Consider the following 19,882-nt stretch of genomic DNA (forward strand, 5'->3'; position numbering starts at 1 on the left):
TTTTTGGATAATCTAAGAAAAAACCCTTCCATCACGCACATTGGCTGGCCTATAGTTGTTAAAAACCCATGAGTACACACAGCTTGGACCTTGCGGCAGACGGCAGGTAGACAACTTTTCTTGAAAGGAAGATATCGTTTTTACTAGAAAGTACGGTACAGTCGAGGCTAGCCAAAGCAGCTGTGGGACCCTATTCCTTAGTTTGATTGGTAGGTGCAATTAAGTTGCTCACATACAGAGAAACGTGCGGCCTCTCTTCTCCAGAAAGAGATCCAATTGCTGTTTGGGTGCATGCATGCCCACCTGTTCTTCCCAAACGCACGACAAAAGAAGACACATTGACGAAGCAAAGGAAAAGAGAAAAGAAAAACTATTGTTTGGTTGCTTGCTGGCTGGTTCCGTGGATATTAATTGTAGGGATTAAACGAGTGAGGGAGAGTAGAGGATTTATCTACTTGGGGGTTTGTTGAGGAATATTCAACTCTTCTCCCTCCGTTTCCCTTTAGGCTCTGGGGAGAGGACGAATCACGAGCTTTTTTGATCCGATCGTCGCTCCTGAGGTCAGAGAAACCCGTCCCTATCCGTTTTTGCGATTTGATCGGAAGGTATTTATGGTTGGCAATTTTGGGGTTTGCTGAATTTGGTTTGTGGTCGTTGGAGATTGATCCGGGAAGAGTTGCGAGCGCATCGATCGGTGATTGGGAGCGTTTGGTGGTGATTTTGAACTGGTATGGTGTTGTTGTAGTTGCTACAGAAACAAAATTGTTTCTTTATATTCTTTTTATTGTTATGTTGAAGATTACTTTTTTTTTGGTTGGTGGGGAATGAATTTTTATGGGTTATTTGACACACAAAAATAGGGTCGTCAGTTGGATTCTGCTTGGTTTATCTGATTATAACTCAATCTGTTTAATTTCATTGCAACTTTTATTACTAAATTTGGTGATGATGACTTTATTGATTGGTTGGGGAAGTTGGGATCTCTCAATTTTGATCGTTTTTTTCCCCCTAAAAATTACCAATTTTCTAACGTTGATTTGAGTTGCTTTCTGCGAGCTGATCGGACGTTGGCTAGGATTAAGAAATTAGTAATACTGGAACTGGGCTAAGATGGCATTGTAATGGTGAACTTGGATTTATTTGTTCTTTCAAATTAATCTGATGGTTTGATTAGAGAATGAGGGAGAAAAAAGAACTCATAAAAAAATATGATGGGGGTAAGTGTTAATTTGCATTCAAGTAGTGTGGAGGGGGGAGATGATGCTAAGGTATTTTTTTCTTTTTCGCCTGAGAGGAAGGGTGCTGGAAACATTTGTCAAATATAACCCATTGTTAATGAGATGACCTCGATGGGCATGGTGCAATCACTTAGTTGGTCGGGTGGCGAATGTATTCAGAACAACTTAGCCTAGCTTGCATATATTAGTCACTTGTCATTTATCAGCGGAACTTCAATGGATTGATGATCTTTATATGTTAAGGAAAAAAAAGAAGAAAAACATTGGTAGTTTCTGACACCCATCTCATTAGGTACTTGCTGATATAACTAAAAGCTTTAGGGTGTCTGAGATGCAAAAAGAAAGGGCCTTCAATCGGAGGAGTATCAATATTTTTAAGTTTCTCCTTTTCCATCCGTGGGTTCATATTGCATCTGACCAAGCCTATGATATTTCACTGGGATGTTATGAATTGACATTGGTAAATTCTAGGCTACCTAGCCTAGCAGGTCTTAGTTTTGTTGTGAAAATAACACATTAATTGGAAAGTAAAGAGAAACTAAGAAAACAAAGGAAATTGAAGGATAACAAGGAACATTTTGAAGATAGATTTAACATCGTTTATTAATGGAATAAGATCACATTTGACCAATCAAAGTTCATTTGGCTTCTATTTTGAGATCTCGTGTAATTATGGAACCTGCTTTCTTCTCACTTTATGTTTTGCTTTTAACTTTAGACATGACAAGGATGACATAAGGCTGGTGGGTATTTTAAAAGCTTCAAACATAGGATTCAATTGCTTCTTCCTCCTAATCCTTTAGGATTTTTGGTGCAGGATTAGTACAGGATTGAAATAGTTCCATTAAGCAAGTTTTTGTTTATCTCTTTTTTCAACATGCAATCAGTTGAATGTTTTTTGACTGGGGAAACAGTGCTCATGTGTCTTCTTGAGATCATAAACTTAATATTCATCATTCAGGAGTTTTCATATTCTGAATGGAGAGTTGCTTCAGAAGGTTGGTTGAATCTGGATTAGAAACTAGAAAAAAATAATGAAAAAGTCAGAATGGAAAAAAGGGTAGAGAGAAATGAAAAAGAAATTCAAGGTGAGAAACTGACAATGGAAAAGAGGGAAGAGAAAAAAGAATGGTTGCATCTCACTGTACCATATTTTTGCATGTGCGTGTGTCCATGTAAAAACATGTATGCTTGTTATGCAGGTGTAGGTGCATCTCTTCATGGATATGTGTGGGAGTATGCATGCATGTTTAAAAACATTGATCTCTTATATTTTGAAGCATATAGCCATAGAGAGGTTGGAAATAAGGGATAGAGGGCAAATAAGTTTAGTTTTTGAAATTTAGATCACTTTAAGGGCACGTTTGGAAGCAAGAAAATTTCTCATAGGAAAATAAAATTTTGCCTATGAAAAGTTTTGATATGATAACTTTTCTAAATGAAAAAATTTCACTTGTTTGTGTAGCATGAGAAAAACAAAATAGAAAATGTGAGAAAAATGAAAAAGAGAGCGGGGGGTCGATCAACCCCTCAGAGAGATAGAGGGGTAGTTGACCAAAAGAGAGAGAGAGAGAGAGAGAGAGAGAGAGAGAGAGAGAGAGAGAGAGAGAGAGAGAGAGAGAGAGAGAGAGAGAGAGAGAGAGAGAGAGAGAGAGAGAGCTGGAAATGGTGGTGGGTAGGAGGAAGATGAAGATGGAGGAAGCTCTTCTTGTGGCAGCCCATGGGATAAGATGTGTTGTGGGTGAATAGTTGCCCTAATAAAAAAGAATTTCTGATAGGGGTGGAGGAATTTTTTCTATCAAAAATCACACTTTTTAGAAAAACTTTCCTTTCAAAAATTTTCTCTCGTTTGGAATGGCTGAAAAAGTTGTCATTTTTTCTTCCTAATTACATTTTTCCTACCATTTTCTTGCTTCCAAACGTGCCCTAAAGCAGAACTAGTCTTTGTTTTGCTTCTATATATTTGAATTTAGTAAGGCGGTATGGTGAAAAATTATCACTCTTTTCCAACTCCCTTAGGCGAAGAAATGCAGTCCCATCTCTTCTCCTCCACTATAGATGCTGATGGACTCATTGAAAGAATGGTAGCAATGCAAGTGCAGTAGTCCCCTGAATCTGAGGATATAGCATTAGAAAAGAATGCTTGGTGGCATGGGATTTTAGCAACGGGGAATAGGAATCAGATCAACCTTCCAAGAAGATGAATGTCAATTTTATCTTGGGAAGGCCAACGATAATAAAGTCTCTCATTGGCAGGCAATGGCCCAGTATCAGGTTAAACATTTCTACCTTTTTAAGGCAGTGCTGTGGCATTTTCTAATACTATTGGATCAAGGACTCAAAAAGGCGAACACTGGATTAGTATTGGGGATTAGTGTGGAAGAGGAGCATCGTATATGCAATAGAAAACTGATAAGTTGAAGAATACGTAGAACTGTATGCTTTGGATCGTACCTAGAGTTTCATTTGACGTTAAAGTGGAAGAGGGGCATGGTAGAAAATTAGAAACCTAATGGATTAATGAACATATATAATTTGTATGCTTTGATCACCATAGATCATAGATGCTTTTCAGCCTTTACATGTATAAATGCTTTTAGAGGATAATTTACAGTACTAGAATGGGAAGTTTCCATGTATTGGATGTTAAATTGTATCTCCTATGTACATATATTTTTATATGTATATGTTGTATCTCCTATGTACATATATTTTTATATGTATATGACGAAAGATACATATACATATATGTATCATACATATATGCATATGTATCTATTGTTATATATATATATAAATATATATTTTTCACATCATGTAAACCCAGGGGTATTTCTGTCTTTTGTTCTATTTTACGCATATTTACACTTGTAAATATGTTTGTAATTTATTTCTTTTTTCTTTTCCTTTTTTCTTTTTTCTCTTTTCTTTTTCTTTTTTATTAAAGTTGACTTAGTCAACCTTGGAGGGGGTCCAACACTAGTCGTTGGACCCCCTCCAACGGTTAGATTTCTAACTGTTGGAGGGGCTCCAACGACTAGTGGGAGCCCCTCCAAGGCTTCCTCTCTTCTATAAAAGGGGTTGAATCCCTATTGTATTTTCATTTAATGTCGGGAGCATTGTCCTTCAACTTGTTTAATAAAATTCTTTATATTTTTGCATTTGGGTTCTCTTTTAGTACCTTTGTGTATATTGTTCTAAGTGTTCTTGTGCCTTTGTGCACCTCTCCCTTTGTGGTGGTTGTACGTATTTAGCACTATATCTCTCTTGAGATATTTTCACATGGTATCAGAGCAAGGTTGGAGATTGAAGATCGAGTTATTCTTCGTCTTTTTCAAAGTGCCTCGTAAAGCGTGCCTTTGGCTTCTTGGTGATTGAAGTAGGGACTTCTCTTCCATCAATATTTTGGAAGATTCTTACGACAAGAAAGACTTAAGAATCCCTTGTGGTACGTATATATTTTCCATTCTTCCTTCTCTAATGGGTGAGAAAGAGTCCCATTTTTCACTTGGTTTCAAATTAAATGGCTCCAACTACCATGTTTGGGCCGGTAATATGGAGGCTCACATTAAGGGGAAAAGTCTTTGGGGATATGTTAAAGGAACCATTCCTGAACCCAAACCTAAGATCATCATTATTGATAAGGGTGAAATAAAGGTTCTTGATGGCGAAGAAAGAGAAAAAGCTTTTGAAGAATATAACAACAGACATGAAGAATGGGAGATGAAAAACTACAAAATTCTCTCATGGTTCTTTTCTTCCGTTGAAACGAAGATAAATGCCAATATTTTGAAGTTCAAGAAAGCCTTCCAAGTATGGGAATATCTCGAAAGAATATATACTTCGAGAGATTTGTCCCATAAATATTACCTTTAAAAGAAGACATTGACCCTTCAACAAGGGGAAATGTCCGTTAGAGAATATTTTGCCGAGCTATCCACCATTTGGGATGAACTTGCTCTTCAAGAACCTAAATGGAGTGGAGAGGCTATTGAATCAAGGGCCAAACAACTTGAAGAGGATCACTTCAATTTTTTAAATGGGCTTAGACCCGAATTCGAGCAAACTAAGTCCTCTCTCTTGTCTTCTTTCTCTTCTCCTCCGTTGGAAGATGTACTTACCAAGCTAAGTTTAGAAGAAACTTGATTGGGGATGAATAAAACGAATCAAAGTGTGTTGGCCGTTCCCTCTAAAGATGAAGATGAGGGTGCTTACGCCGTCTCTAGACCAAGGAATAATGTCAAAACATATAAACCCCCTCACTTCAACAAAAATCAAGGAGGAAGAGAAAATGGTGGACAATATGAAAGAAGTGATTATAGCAAAATCATATGCCACTTTTGCAAAGAACCAGGTCACATTAAACCGGTATGTCCTAAATAAAAAAAGATGGTGGCTATGTCTACAACGTTCCAACAATACAAGGAGGAAGGACTATCAACTTCCAACAATGCTACATTATCTCTAAATCAAATAATGAAAGCTCTTCAACATCTCCTCAAGGGATCCGTTTCTGGAGCCGCCATGTCCACCTTCTCTCCTTCCGGTAAGATTCTTTGGCTCTTAGATTCGGGTGCATCCTTTCATATGACTCCAAATGTTTTTGCACTTTCTAAATACTCAAAAAATTTGTCACACTCTTTTGTTTCTACGGCGGATGGAGCTTCTCTTGAAATAAAAGGAATTAGAGATTTTGAAAGTCAAGGTTTTTTTGTTCCTAAAGTTAGATTTATCCCAAAATTAAATTTAAATTTGCTTTCCGTCTCTCAACTATCGGATCATGGGTGTGATATCAAATTCTCATCAAATAAATGTTGGATACAGGATCACCGGTCCGAGAAGTTGATTAGGGAAGGCTCTAGGAATGAAGATCTATACTTTATGGAATTTCTTCAAGTTCCAAAACAATCTTTTTGTAATGTTGCCCAACATAAGGATGTAAATGTTTGGCATAAACGCCTTGGGGACCCAAATATTGTCAATATTTCTTATTTACATTTTACCAAAACTTTATGTAAAGACAACTTCAATCGTAATGATTGTATTCTTGGTAAAATGAGAAGCTTACCTTTTGGACAAAGAACTATGTTTTCAACTAAGCCTTTTGAAATTGTGCATTCGGATGTATGGGGACCGACACCCGTTGTGTCTAAGGGAGACTTTTCATATTATGTTATTTATGTTGATGATTTTTCAAGATATAGTTGGATCTACTTCCTTAAGCATAAACATGAGGTGTTCTCTACCTTTAAGGTTTTCCATATGATGATACAAAACCAATTTAATAGTAAATTACAAATTTTTAGAACTGATTCCGGAGGAGAATATCTCTCAAATGATTTCAAAAGTTATATTGAAAATAATGGAATTATTCATCAAAGGTCTTGTCCCAAAACTCCTCAACAAAATGAATTAGCTGAATGAAAACATAGACATATAATAGAAACTACAAGAACATTACTCATTTCTCAAAAAATTCCAAAAAGATTTTGGGCCGAAGTGACTCTTGCATCGGTTTACCTCATAAATCGACTTCCATCCAAAATTTGAACCAAATAACCCCTTTTGAAATCTTATATAAAAAGGAACCCGACTACAATAGACTAAGAATTTTTGGTTATAAGTGTTTTGTCCTCACCGACAAAAATGATAAATTATCTCCTAAAGCTATTCCTTGTGCATTTTTGGGTTATTCGGAAACACAAAAAGGTTTTAGATGTTATGATATTAAAAATGACAAACTATATATTTCAAGAAACGTAACCTTTTTAGAGAATATAAGTGGTTTTGAAGATCACAAAGCTCATGAAGATAATGCCGGTTACTCTTTTTTGTTTGAATATTATCTAGAAATGAAGATTTTTTTAGTGATGATGAAGTAAATGAGGATGTGGGTAGAAGTGAAAGTACTCAACAACCCATCCAACATGAAGAAGAAATAATAGTTGAACCAATTACCTATACACATAGAGATAAAAGTACCTTTAGAAGTGCAATAGAAAAATATAGTGACCTTAGTGAATCTTCTAACCAATCTCGAAGAACCGAAAGATCTAGGAAAAATCCTTCTAGATTTATATCCTATGAGTCATTTTCTCCAAAGCATAGGGCATGTCTTAGTGCTATTCACTCCTACCAAGAACCTAGAAATTTTAGAGAAGCCAAGAAAAGAATAGAGTGGAGGGACGCCATGGATAACGAGCTTAGAGCCCTCAACAAAGCTAAAACTTGGGTTTTTCAAGATCTCCCAAAAGGAAAGAAATCAATAGGATGTAGATGGGTTTATAAAGTCAAAACCAAGAGTGATGGCACTCTTGAGAGATATAAAGCATGCCTTGTCGCTAAGGGATATAGTAAAGAATATGACATTGATTATGAAGAAACCTTTGATCCTGTTGCATGAATGATCACTGTTAGGTGTTTGATCACTATTGCCTCTATTAAAAATTGGAATATTTATCAAATGGATGTCAAAAATGCTTTTTTAAACGGGGACCTTAATAAAGAAGTATATATGGATGCTTCTCCCGGCTTGGATGTTTCAAAGGGAAAAGCTCTTCGTTTGCAAAAAGCTCTTTATGGTTTAAAACAAACTCCTAAAGCTTGGTATGATCGATTTAATGAAGAAATGGTTCAAAATGGTTTTGTTTCATGCTACACTGACACTGCTCTGTTTGTCAAAAGGTCTAATGCAGGTATTATGATTTTACAGCTTTATGTTGATGATATGTTGATAACAGGTAGTGACATAAAGGTTTGAAATGTCAGATTTGGGGTATCTAACTTATTTTCTTGGTATTGAGGTAGCCTATTCTCATAGAGGCTATTTTTGGTCTCAAACCAAACTTGCATGTGAGATTCTAGACAAATCTGGTATTACTGATGATAAAATTTGTGAAACTTCTGAAATTGTGGGATCAAAAATGAAAATCGATGATGGGATTCTGTTAAAGGATCCTACCCCCTACCGACAACTTGTGGGGTCTCTAATGTATCTTAGCATCACAAGGCCAGACATCTCACATGTCGTGCACACTGCAAGCCAGTTCCAACATGCTCCTACATCCGTTCATATGGGCGTTGTTCTCCGAGTTGTCAGATACATAAGGGGAACTATCAACAAGGGAGTTTTTCTTTCCTCATCCTCTGAATTAAATTTGATTGCATATACTGACTCTGATTGTGGAGGTGACCCAAATAACCGTCACTCCACTACAGGCTTTTGTATTTTTTTTAGGTGAATCCCTAATCTCATGGAGATGCAAGAAACAACAAAATGTGTCTCTGTCATCCACAGAAGCAGAATATCGAGCCATGACTTCTACAACTATGGAAATTGTGTGGATTCATCAACTGTTACAGGATATGGGGATTCAGGTTCAAGAACCCACTAAGTTGTGCTGTGATAATAAGAGTGCAATCTACATTGCCAAAAATCACACATTTCATGAACGCACAAAGCATATTGAGATGGATTGCCACTACGTTAGAGAAGCATACTTGCAAAGAATTATAAATCTTCCATACGTGACTTCAGAATATCAGTTGGCAGATTTCTTCACCAAGGCTCTATGCTCTCCCAGATTCAATTTTCTTCTTGGCAAACTCTCGGTCATTTCGCCCTAAGTTTGAGAGAGGGTGTTAAATTGTATCTCCTATGTACATATATTTTTATATGTATACGACGAAAGATACATATACATATATATATATATATACATATATATATATATCATACATATATGTATATGTATCTATTGTTATCTATGTCACAGGGATTCAGCTAGTAGGGTGCCGCACCCGCATTGACGCGTCTCAACGCGGGTGCGGATGCGGGTGCAGTCAACCCGATCTTGGGTGCGTTGACCGCACCCAGGGTCATTTCGGTTCATTTTTGTTTGGATTTAAAAAAAAAAAAAATTGCCCTACGAAATGGGCTACAGAATTTAAAAAAAAAATTCTGCTGACAGCTGCTTGCTGCTGCTCTTGTTTTATAAAGGGGCACTTGTGTCCACAACATCTGACGAGCTTTGTTGGCATCCCATGCTATTCCTGCCTCCAAACAATTAATTCATAGCGTTGGAAAACATGCTGTTAACTTGAAAATGATGATCCATCTTCCTTAAAAATTAAAATCAAAATTCAAGAGCCTTTTGAAGTCTTTATGCTTCAACCAACCAGATCCTTTTTCGTCAAGGATTTTCTCTCTCCATAATAAATGATAATGGTGGTGGTAGAGCCTTGTTGGCTATTAGTATTCACTTTTCTCCTGACGAGATGGGTGCTTTAGCCGTAGCCTTGTGTAGTCCTCTCTTTTCCACATGTCAAATCCAATAAATTTCTTTTAGCTGTCATCTGTATATAAAATGAAATTTGAAGAACCCTAGGTAGTGGCGTGGCAGTGGCACCGTAGGCCTCGTGAAGACTCTCTCTCCAACAAACCACGTCAAACCTTTCGCTTATATTTTTTTCGTGAAGACCAGGGAGTTTCAGACATGATTGAATCATGACAGTCAGCAGAACGCAGCAGGCTGGGTCAATCAGATTGCCAATCCTTTCAGTTCATCAATTTTGTCCCGTTGAGCTAAAGTACACAACAAGCAGAACGTGGGTAACAAGTCTTCAAAAAAAACACACCAGCAAAAAAAACTGAACCCCGACCCGCGCCAGGGGAACCCCTGACCCCCTTCTCTCTCTCTCTCTCTATATATATATATATTACATTTTTGCCCCTGCCGCACCCCTGCACCCGGTTTTTTTGGAAGTGCCGAATCCTCGCACCCGCACCTGCACCCATGTGACATAGATTGTTATATATATATATAAATATATATTTTTTCACTTCATGTAACCCCAGGGGTATTTCTGTCTTTTGTTCTATTTTACGCATATTTACACTTGTAAATATGTTTGTAATTTATTTCTTTTTTCTTTTCTTCTTTTCCTTTTTTCTTTTTTATTAAAGTTGACTTAGTTATCCTTGGAGGGGGGTCCAACACTAGTCGTTGGACCCCTCCAACGGCTAGTGGGAGCCCCTCTAAGGCTTTCTCTCTTCTATAAAAGGGGTTGAACCCCTATTGTATTTTCATTCAATGTGGGGAGCATTGTCCTCCAACTTGTTCAATAAAATTCTTTATATTTTTGCATTTGAGTTCTCTTTTAGTACCTTTGTGTACATTGTTCTAAGTGTTCTTGTGCCTTTGTGCACCTCTCCCTTTGTGGTGGTTGTACGTATTTAGCACTATATCTCTCTTGAGATATTTTCACATTGGATCCATTAATATGAGAAAAAACCACCTTCTAACTCAGCAGTTTGATACATTATCTGGCCTACTGTCATTCCAGGAACAAAAGTAAAATAAAGAAAAATGGTGCTACTTTCCACTATAATGTCATAATATGTGAATACTAGCAGATTCTTTTGTTTAGGAGGACAAGATTCCATAAATTATATCCTTTCATCTGAAGAAACAACCCTTTTAATTGAGTAGTTTGCTACAATAGTTGTTTTACCATCCTTCCAGGATCTGTTTGTGAATAAAGGGAAACAGTATGACTTCCTCTATAATTTTGCAATATTTAGATGCTAGTACAACAATTTCTTTTGTTTAGGAGGACAAGAGTAGGGCTTCTATCACACATATATCTTGTATTTTGAAAGTGTTCTTTTAGTGAGATTTTTCTGAGCCAACAATATGTTGATATTTTTAGAATATCGCTAAATTGACTTTACTAAGTACTATGACGATAATATCACCAGATTATATTGATATTATGAAACTTTGGAATTTTTTTCTCAAAAATTTTCTTCGGCTGATGAATTTTTTTAAGGGTTTCTTGAGAAAGAGCAAATTTATGAAAATTTTCTAATATATTTATTTTTTTACATATTCAGGATAATTGTGTTTGTGACGTAGAGTAGGATTTTTTGCAGCATACTATGTCATACCAAGCTTTTGGGTCTTGTTTAAGACCATACAAGGCCTTTTCTAAACGAAGAGCCTTTCCTTTAGGAATAATTATACCAAGCGGTGTTTTTATATATACTTCTTCAACCAAGTTTTCATTAAGAAATGCATTCTTAATATCCATTTGATTTAAGATACTTTCATGCATCACTAGCTAAGCTAAAGCACTTGTTGATGTTAACACTATTGATGCGCCATCCAATTATCTTGGAATGACCCATCCTCCACTCTTTCCATTTTTTCTCATATTCAGTGACGACCTTAGACATCTTTTCTCCTTTAAGAGCCACTTCCTTTCTATTTTCAATCTTGGTAAGTATAAGTTTAGGCTCTCTTTCGGTATCATCAACCAAACCCCATAGACCCTTTTCCCATATTTTGTGTTTCACTATGAATGCCCACATCACATAGTTAGTATCATTGAGTCACAAAGGAATGGAGACAATCACTTCTCTTTCATTCTCCATGTTTTACAATAATGAGAGAGAGAGAGAGAGAAAGAGTGAGAGAAAAGAAGATAACCAAAGATTTGTTGATGAGCTCTTTGACAATACGTTTCCCGATGCAATGATCTCACGAACCGATGCTCCACCAATCTCACGATGTTTCTCTTGGCTCTTCCGAATTAATAACAACTCAAGAGCACCAAAGCTTTGATACCATATAATGAAATAACACAAAAGTAAATAAATGTCGCTTATGGACTTACAAGAACACAAACATTAAAAAAGAACACTTGATCAAGCCACACTACCGACACAAGGGTCAAACAAATATTCTTTTATTGAATGAAATGCTCTAAAAGCATTGAAGTGTACATGGACTTGAAGCCCTATTTATAAAGCATAAGAGACAAAAGGTTGGGCTGCTCCCACAGCTCCAACAGCTAGTTGGAGCTGCCCACATCACATCATTACATTAAAAACAAAAAATTACAAAGAAACAAAAAATACAGTCAGCCCCTAATGGGCTGACGCCTATTAGAATGTAAAATGACCGGAATGCCCTTGATGGGTATTCCAGTTTACATATATATATATACATTAATATATACATATTATATATCTATCTATATATACATACAAATATATATATTAGAGGGCTAATCTTAACAAATAGGACCTCCTCAAACACGGCTCTGATACCAAAACTTGTTGGAACAACAGAATTGTTGCTTGGTAAAGACCAAACTTATAAGAAATTTTGATAGAGAATAAGATACACTGACACTATTTTGATTCTACCTAGAAAAGAATTTTTAGAAAAATAGATAACACACATGAAAGCACTCACTGTATTCTCACGTCATTGCCAGGTACAACCCACACATGGGTATTTATAGGCTTGAAGGGTGTGAACATTGGGAGAGTCCAAGAAGCTCTCACCTATTTGAGGAGACCATTTATAATTTCAAGACACCCTTTGCCATTTCAAGATGGCTTTTACAATATTAAGATGACTACATTTTTTAGATGACCTTTACATTTTCAAAGTGACTCTTAGAATTTCAATTCCCCTTAGCTTCATGGTGTCTCTAGGATTCTACACTTCTTCCATAGAGTCACAATACCAATTACAAATTATATTTCAACAGTTATGTCATGGCTATTGTTACTAATGTCAAATTATATTACTGCTTATGCTATGGGGGATCCTTGTTTAAACCTTTTCTTTTTTTCTTTTGCTATAATGTTGATCAATTTTTCATGGATGATGTTCCAATGGCATTTCTCTTCACAATTTTATTATAAGAAATTGTTTCAGATTTCACAAAGCCACTTGTTTTCATCCCTCTGCAGTTTGTTTTCTAAATAGTTGCAGGTGAAACTTCAGAAGCATGAGTTCAAAAAAGGTGAACGGCTGTGAGAAAGAGCCATCATTTGAAGAGCTACAGAAAAAGGTATTTGTGATTAGTAAAATTTATTGAGCTTGTAAATTTTTTTTAAAGAACAATTTGCTGTTTTAATACTCTATAGATTTAGAGGCTATGTGCTCCTATTAACAGATTATTTCCCAAAGTTATTTGCATTTAATACTAACAATTTTTTCCTTTTCAGGTCAGTGAAATTCGAAATCTATTAGGGCCACTTTCAGGTAAATTATCCATCTATTGTACCGATGCTCTAATATTAAGGTATTTGAGAGCAAGGAACTGGAATGTCAAGAAGGCCTTAAAAATGATAAAAGAAACCATGAAATGGAGATACAGCTATAAGCCCGAAGAGATTTGTTGGGTATGCCACTCTTCTCACTATATTTAACTATAAAATAGTTCACATCCACAATTTTTAATTTTATTTTTTATTTGATTTGCATAAAACTGCCTCTCTGCACTGCACTTTGGTGTGTGTATAACTAGGAAAGATTCTCTTAAGGAAATTTTAGCATAATGATGCATCTTTTCATATTTGCACTCAAATTGCCGACTGAAGTTATGTATGTGTACATAGAACATGCAATCTGCATTACAAGTTCCAATGTGGCCTATGTGGAAATAGCATTATAGACTTGAAGTTGGTCACCAGTTTGTAATGACATGCTGTACACTAGATATTAACATGCTTTTTTAGCTGTTTCTCAATGACAACAATTCTTACTGTCTCTGGCATGAAAGTTTGATGAAATTTATTTGGGTAAGCATGGCAGTCATGTCACTGGTTGTACTAAAAGAATTGTTGCATGATGGTGCTACTTTCAAATAATAGAATTTGACTAAGTTTGTCAAAAGAACATTCATACCTGATAGAATTGGATATGCTTTCATCACCATTGGCATTTGCTCAGTGGTATCTTAATATACTTAGTATTGTAGCTGTAGATGTCATCACCATTTCATGGGGCTTCATTGTTTGGAGTTGGAGCAATCATGATTATCATTGGCAGAATCAGGCACATCATTCATGCATTGACTTATCTATCATCTTTGGTACATAGTTTTTTTCTCATTCTGACCCTAATCATCATTACTTGCAGAAAGAGGAAGGAAATCCACACACCGCACCTCAATTATTTACAAATTAGTTTGATTTTTTCTCCTCAAGTCAATCGCATGGCCTGTCCCTTTGATGTTGAAGGCGTATTTCGCCTTGTCAAGATATAGCCAAGGCTGATATCTGGCTATATATAAGATCAGAAAATTTGTGGTATTTATTTATAGATGTTGGGAAATCAAATTTACATTGCTCAAGTATAAACCCGTTCCTAAATTTATTAGCAAAAGACTCTTTGTCTAGGTTGAAATGACTAATTTACTAAAACAACACTCTGTCCAGGTTGAGATGGCTCAGTATAGTCTAAATAATCTGTTCTGCCCAAATATATCAAGCTGTATATTGGCAGTCAAATTCTGGATCATAAATTATCATATTCCTATAAAGAATACAGGTTAACTCTAGTTGTAGTTTCAAATTCCAAGTAATTGCTTAGATAATAGGGCAGACAATTGTTGTTTATGGGAACAGTATTTGTCACATTGGCTCAGTCTATTTCTTAATTCCATGTAATCTGTCACATAGGTGCGGGTGCAAGGGTGTGTCATGACAAGTTCAAAAAACTTCTGTGCGGGGTGCATATATGTATATATATGTGTGTGTTTATGTATATAATATAAAAAAAAACTGGACTTAGTTAGGGTTAATCAAACCCACTTTCAGACAAAAATGGACCCCAGTGCGGTTGACTTCACCTGACACAAAGGAAGCTATATCCAAGTGTGCGACAGAAGTGTCCTTTTAGATAGAAGTGTCCATGTCACATAGTATGTGATATTATTTTCAGCATTGACCGTGATCAGTTCATGCACTGTAATGTTACTGCTCTTCCAATTGCGAAAGTTGCATTGTGCTTAAAACTTTTTCTGAGATAAAATGGCACACTATGCGATTTTTGCTCATTCAACGGCATGGATATGTATTACCAAATACTTTTTCTTGTTTTCATTGATTTTAAAATGATAAATAACATGGTTAAAGAAATGTTCTTTGGTAGGTATAAATCATATGGTTACTAGTATCAAGCAATAGCACGAAGAAGAAGAGAGAACAAGAAGAGGAGAAGCTTAAAAGAAACTTCATTAGTTTGGAGAATGAGAAGCTACAACCAGAAATAGGGGACGCCCATCTATAACACTACAAGACAAAAACAGTTGACTCTACTCTCTTCCATTAACTAAGGCTAAAATACAAAAGTACCCATGAAAATAATGAAATGTACACATAAATATAAAGAGGGGGTAGCATACTAAATATAATACAAATATAATACATAAGTCTCAACACTCCCCCTCGAACTTGAGATGATATAAGAGGAATCATCTCAAGTTTGAAAAGAAATGTACTAAAGTGCAAAGTAGCAAGACTCTTGATGAACACATTCACAATCTGATTCTTAGAGCCCACATGCTTAAGAGACGACTCCATCTTCATAGGCCCTCCTCGTAAAGTGACAATCTATCTCAATATGTTTAGTTTAATGAAATTCCAGATTCTTTGCAATATGAATGACACTCATATTGTCCCAATATAAGGAGGTCTGGCCATTGATGGGAATTCCCAACTCTCCCAATAACCATTTTATCCAAATATTGCTCGAATTTTGCTTCAACTGTAGATAAAGCAACTCTTTATTGTTTCTTTCTTTTCCATGAGATTAGGGAGCACTCAAGGAAAATACAAAAACCAGTAGTAGAGAGACGACCTCAGGTCGAGCCTCCAAAATATCAGGCTATACGGAGTGCTGCAACAAGATAAATTGTCCTAGGGGAGCCTATACTCTGATTGATTACATGAACAACATAAGTGATATCTAGTCTAGATATAGTCAAATATATCAGGCTCCTGACTAACTGTCTATATACCATTGGATCATCTAGTTCCACTCCATCTGAAGCTCTTAGCTTAACATTAGCTTCCATAGGAGGACTAACCCTTTTTGAATCATATGCTAATCTTGCCTTCACAACCAAATCAGTTGCATACTTATGTTGGGACAAAAAAAGTCCCCTCTTTCAGTATGTAATCTCTAATCTAAGAAAGTATTTCGGATTTCTTAGATCCTTCGTCTCAAAGATGATGACTAACTTCTTGGTATCATTTACCTTTTACAAATCATCTCTTGTAATGATTATATCAACATATATGAGTAATATCCTTAAGAGGAAGATGATACAAATAGGATTGGATCATGGTCACTTTACTCGAAACCAAGAGATCTGACAATAAAACTAAACTTTTTGAACCAAGCTCGAGGAGCTTGGTTGAGCACATACAGGGCCCTTTTCAACCTGCACACTAAAGCGGACCAAGTCGTGAGAGACCTTGATCCAGCTTCAAGCTTCAAAGATTCAAATCATGCAAACAGATCCAAGTGTGGTTGATCCAGATCCGTTATCCAAGCTCTATTTGATGCAAGCCACCTCAACCACGTGGGACCCATGCCAAGTGTCTCTACATCAGCGATGCAAGCCACCTCAACCAACAACCACATCAGTAGCGTGGGACCCACCCTTGGGTGCCCTCTTTAATGAAGACAATGAATGCAAGTGAGACCCACAAGGGCTGTCCCCTTTAGAAGGCTCTAAGGAGGACATGTTTTCCCCATCCTCTAGGAGCCCCAAGGTCATTAAGCCTTCCCATGGAACTCGTGCAACCCTTTGGGGTTTCCTCCTTAATGGACCTTGGAAGCCCAAGTGGATCTTGTTAGTTAGGCCCTCGTTAAGTGAATTAGGGGAGATATTACCTAAGTAGGGAAATAGGTTCTACCTAGGTAGGTGTTATTGATTTAATTATTCTTTGTTATTTGAGAAGCTTTTATGAGAGCTTCCTTAGTCTATAAAGGGGGCTCATTTTGGTGTATGAGATATGAAATAAAGCATTGATCTTGCCTCTCCCTCTTCTCTCTCTCTCTTTGGACGTCCCCCCCCTCTCTGATCGTTAGTCATTTGGGTATGAATTTTTGATCAAAACACCTTTAGGATACCTATATATTGGACCCTCAAAAAATTAGAATTTTATCATATCTGTTTTACCCAAACCCAGTCCAACCTATAGAAAACCCAATCCCATCGTGCAACTTGTCCAATTTTTAATTCCTAAAATACAAGTCCCCTGATCCTGAAATTTGGTCCGTACACTCATTAAGTTGTCTAGAATCATCCCCTAATTTTTGGGATTTTTTCTATCACACCGTTTGGGCGTACCAGATTTTTTTACCGAACCCTACCAACACCAGCCTACCCTATTACCCAAATTGACTTTTTGACTTAACCTTGAACCTAACCTAGCCCACCTAAGCTCTAAAACCTAAACTAGGCTCATCAGAACACATCAAGTGGTATCAGACCAAAGTTTCTATGGCTTACAGAAAGCCTCAAGACTAAACTTTCGAATTGACCCTTGAGACCTTCACCCAATTCACGGAAGACACTAACATAACAATTGGAGGTGTCGAAACCCAGATGACCACCCTAGAGACCAACATCGCCAGCCTTACCCAGATGGTGCAACAATTCCATACCACCGTTCAAGATGCCACCCAGCTCCTGAATTTCAATGTCGGAGGCAGAGGCGACAACAATCACGAGGAGAATGATGATCGTGATGAAGAAAATGTATGCGATTCTATCCTCGGTCGGCCCCCGAGAGATCATGGATCCATTTTGAGAACTTCCAACTTTAGCATCTCTCTCTCGCGACCCATGAAGATTCCTTTTCCTATTTTTTCAAGGAAAGACCCTATGATTGGTTGCATAAGTCAAAACAATACTATGTAAACCAAGCAATCCTCCGCGAAAGTAGATTAGGATGTGTCATTGCTCACCTTGAAGGTGAAGCACTCTGGTGGTACCGTTGGCGCGAACAACGCCACATAACACCGACTTGGATAGAGTTCAAAAGAGGACTCTTGAAAATGTTTTTACCCGCTTCATATATAAATCATAATGTGGAGATGAAGAACTTGAGGCAAAAAGGGCTCATCCAAGAATATCAAGTTGAGTTCGAGGACCTAAGCACGATGTGTGGTGATTGGTCCTAACCCACCTTGATTAGCGCATTCGTGGCATGTCTCAAAAAAGAAATTTGAATCGAGCTTATGACTCTAGACCCTCAGACGTTGGAAGAGTGCTTTGTGAAATCACAAATAGTGGAAGAAAGATGAAAGAAATCCAACCATATAAAGAGGCCTATTAGACCCCTCGATAGGCCAGGACCACGCACCCAAGTCAAGAAAGAGGGTGCTAAAAACAAATTCGGACCCCCCATTAAAACCAACTTTGTTAGTAGATCCCAAATGGTGGATTGACGCAGCAAAAGACTGTGCTATAATTGTGATGAAAAAGTGGAGCCCAGGGCATAGATGCAAGGCCCTCAAAATGTATCTTGTTTGTGAAAACGAAGGAGACATGATTTGAGCGATTGGGAGGAGGAAACAAACCAAGGCCGTATAATCTCTTTCCATGCCCTCTTTGGAGTTTCTATTCTCAACTCCATGCGTGTGAATAAAAGATTTTACTAGCTACAAGTAGAGGTGTTGGTTACACCAGATCTACCCACAACTTCGTGCGGGAAGATCTTATACCAAGTCTTGGATGGGATGTGAAGGAACAACCTATGTTCGAGGTTGTAGTAGAAGATGACAACTACCTTCAATGTATAAGCACGTGCCCTAATATGGATCTCGACATGCAAAGATCCAAGTTCAATTTTGACCTATACGTGCTTCCCATCAAGGGAGTTGTCGTAGTCCTAGGGATGAGTTGGCTATAATCTCTAGGAGAGGTCCATTGAAACTTTGGCAAGATGTAACTGAGTTTCGAGAAGGGCAGTCCCAAGATCATCATATCACCCTAGTTCCGGGTGCGGAACCTTGAGCGTTAGACCCTATCGGTATGCACATTCACAAAAGGATGAGATAAAAAGATTAATTCGTAAACTGCTCGATAGTGGGGTAATTCGTCCAAGTTCCAACCCCTATTCCTCGTCAGTCTTGCTAGTAAGAAAGAAAGATCACACTTAGCAGTTTTGTGTTGATTACCACACTCTCAATGCGGTAACTTCGAAGGACAAACATCCAATATTGGTCATTGATGAGTTATTGGATGAATTGCACATGGCACGTGTATTCACAAAGATTGATCTTAGAGTCAGATATCACCAAATCCGGATGACGGAAGAGGACATACCGAAAACAGTGTTTAGGACTCATGACGGCCAATTCGAGTTCCTAGTAATGCCTTTCGGATTAACGAATTCCCCAACCACGTTCCAAAGGGTGATGAACGTTGTCTTCCGTCCCATGCTTAGATTGTCCTCGTATTCTTCGGCGACATACTTGTCTACAACCACACTTGGGAAGAACACTGGGAGCATGTTAGGGTCGTCTTACGTACTCTAAAGGAGCATTAATTCATGGTCAAACAAACCAAGTGCAATTTTGGACAATCCTCTGTATCCTACCTTGGCAACATCGTAGATGAGAATGGCATTAGCGCGGACCCCGAGAAGGTTGAAGCAATGATCTCTTGGCCTAAGCCAACTTCTATTAAGGCCTTGAGAGGGTTCTTCGGACTCACCGGGTATTACAAGAGGTTCGTGCAGAGGTACGAAATCATTGCTGCCCCATTGACGATAATGTTGAAGAAGGATGCCTTCTCATGGTCAAACGGAGCCGAGCTTGCTT

The 19,882-nt window shown here is 37.4% G+C and overlaps 1 protein-coding gene across 3 annotated transcripts in view; it reads left to right on the plus strand.

The window, feature by feature from the left end:
• Positions 1-237: 237 nt before the first annotated feature.
• LOC149812076 (Sec14p-like phosphatidylinositol transfer family protein) overlaps positions 238-19,882 on the plus strand; it is a 37,134-nt gene continuing 17,489 nt past the window's right edge. For 2 of the 3 annotated variants that reach the window (XM_089992821.1, XM_089992823.1), the window contains exons 1-3: positions 238-728; positions 13,006-13,106; positions 13,264-13,440. In XM_089992821.1, the coding sequence (XP_089848947.1) occupies positions 13,044-13,106; positions 13,264-13,440 (240 nt within the window). In that variant the 5' untranslated portion in view covers positions 238-728; positions 13,006-13,043. The remainder of the gene's footprint in view (positions 729-13,005; positions 13,107-13,263; positions 13,441-19,882) is intronic. The other variant, XM_089992822.1, reaches the window with a different exon arrangement.

Source organism: Nuphar pumila, chromosome 17 (assembly GCF_984573655.1).
Source record: "Nuphar pumila chromosome 17, dmNupPumi1.hap1.1, whole genome shotgun sequence".
NCBI classification, from domain to species: Eukaryota; Viridiplantae; Streptophyta; class Magnoliopsida; order Nymphaeales; family Nymphaeaceae; genus Nuphar; species Nuphar pumila.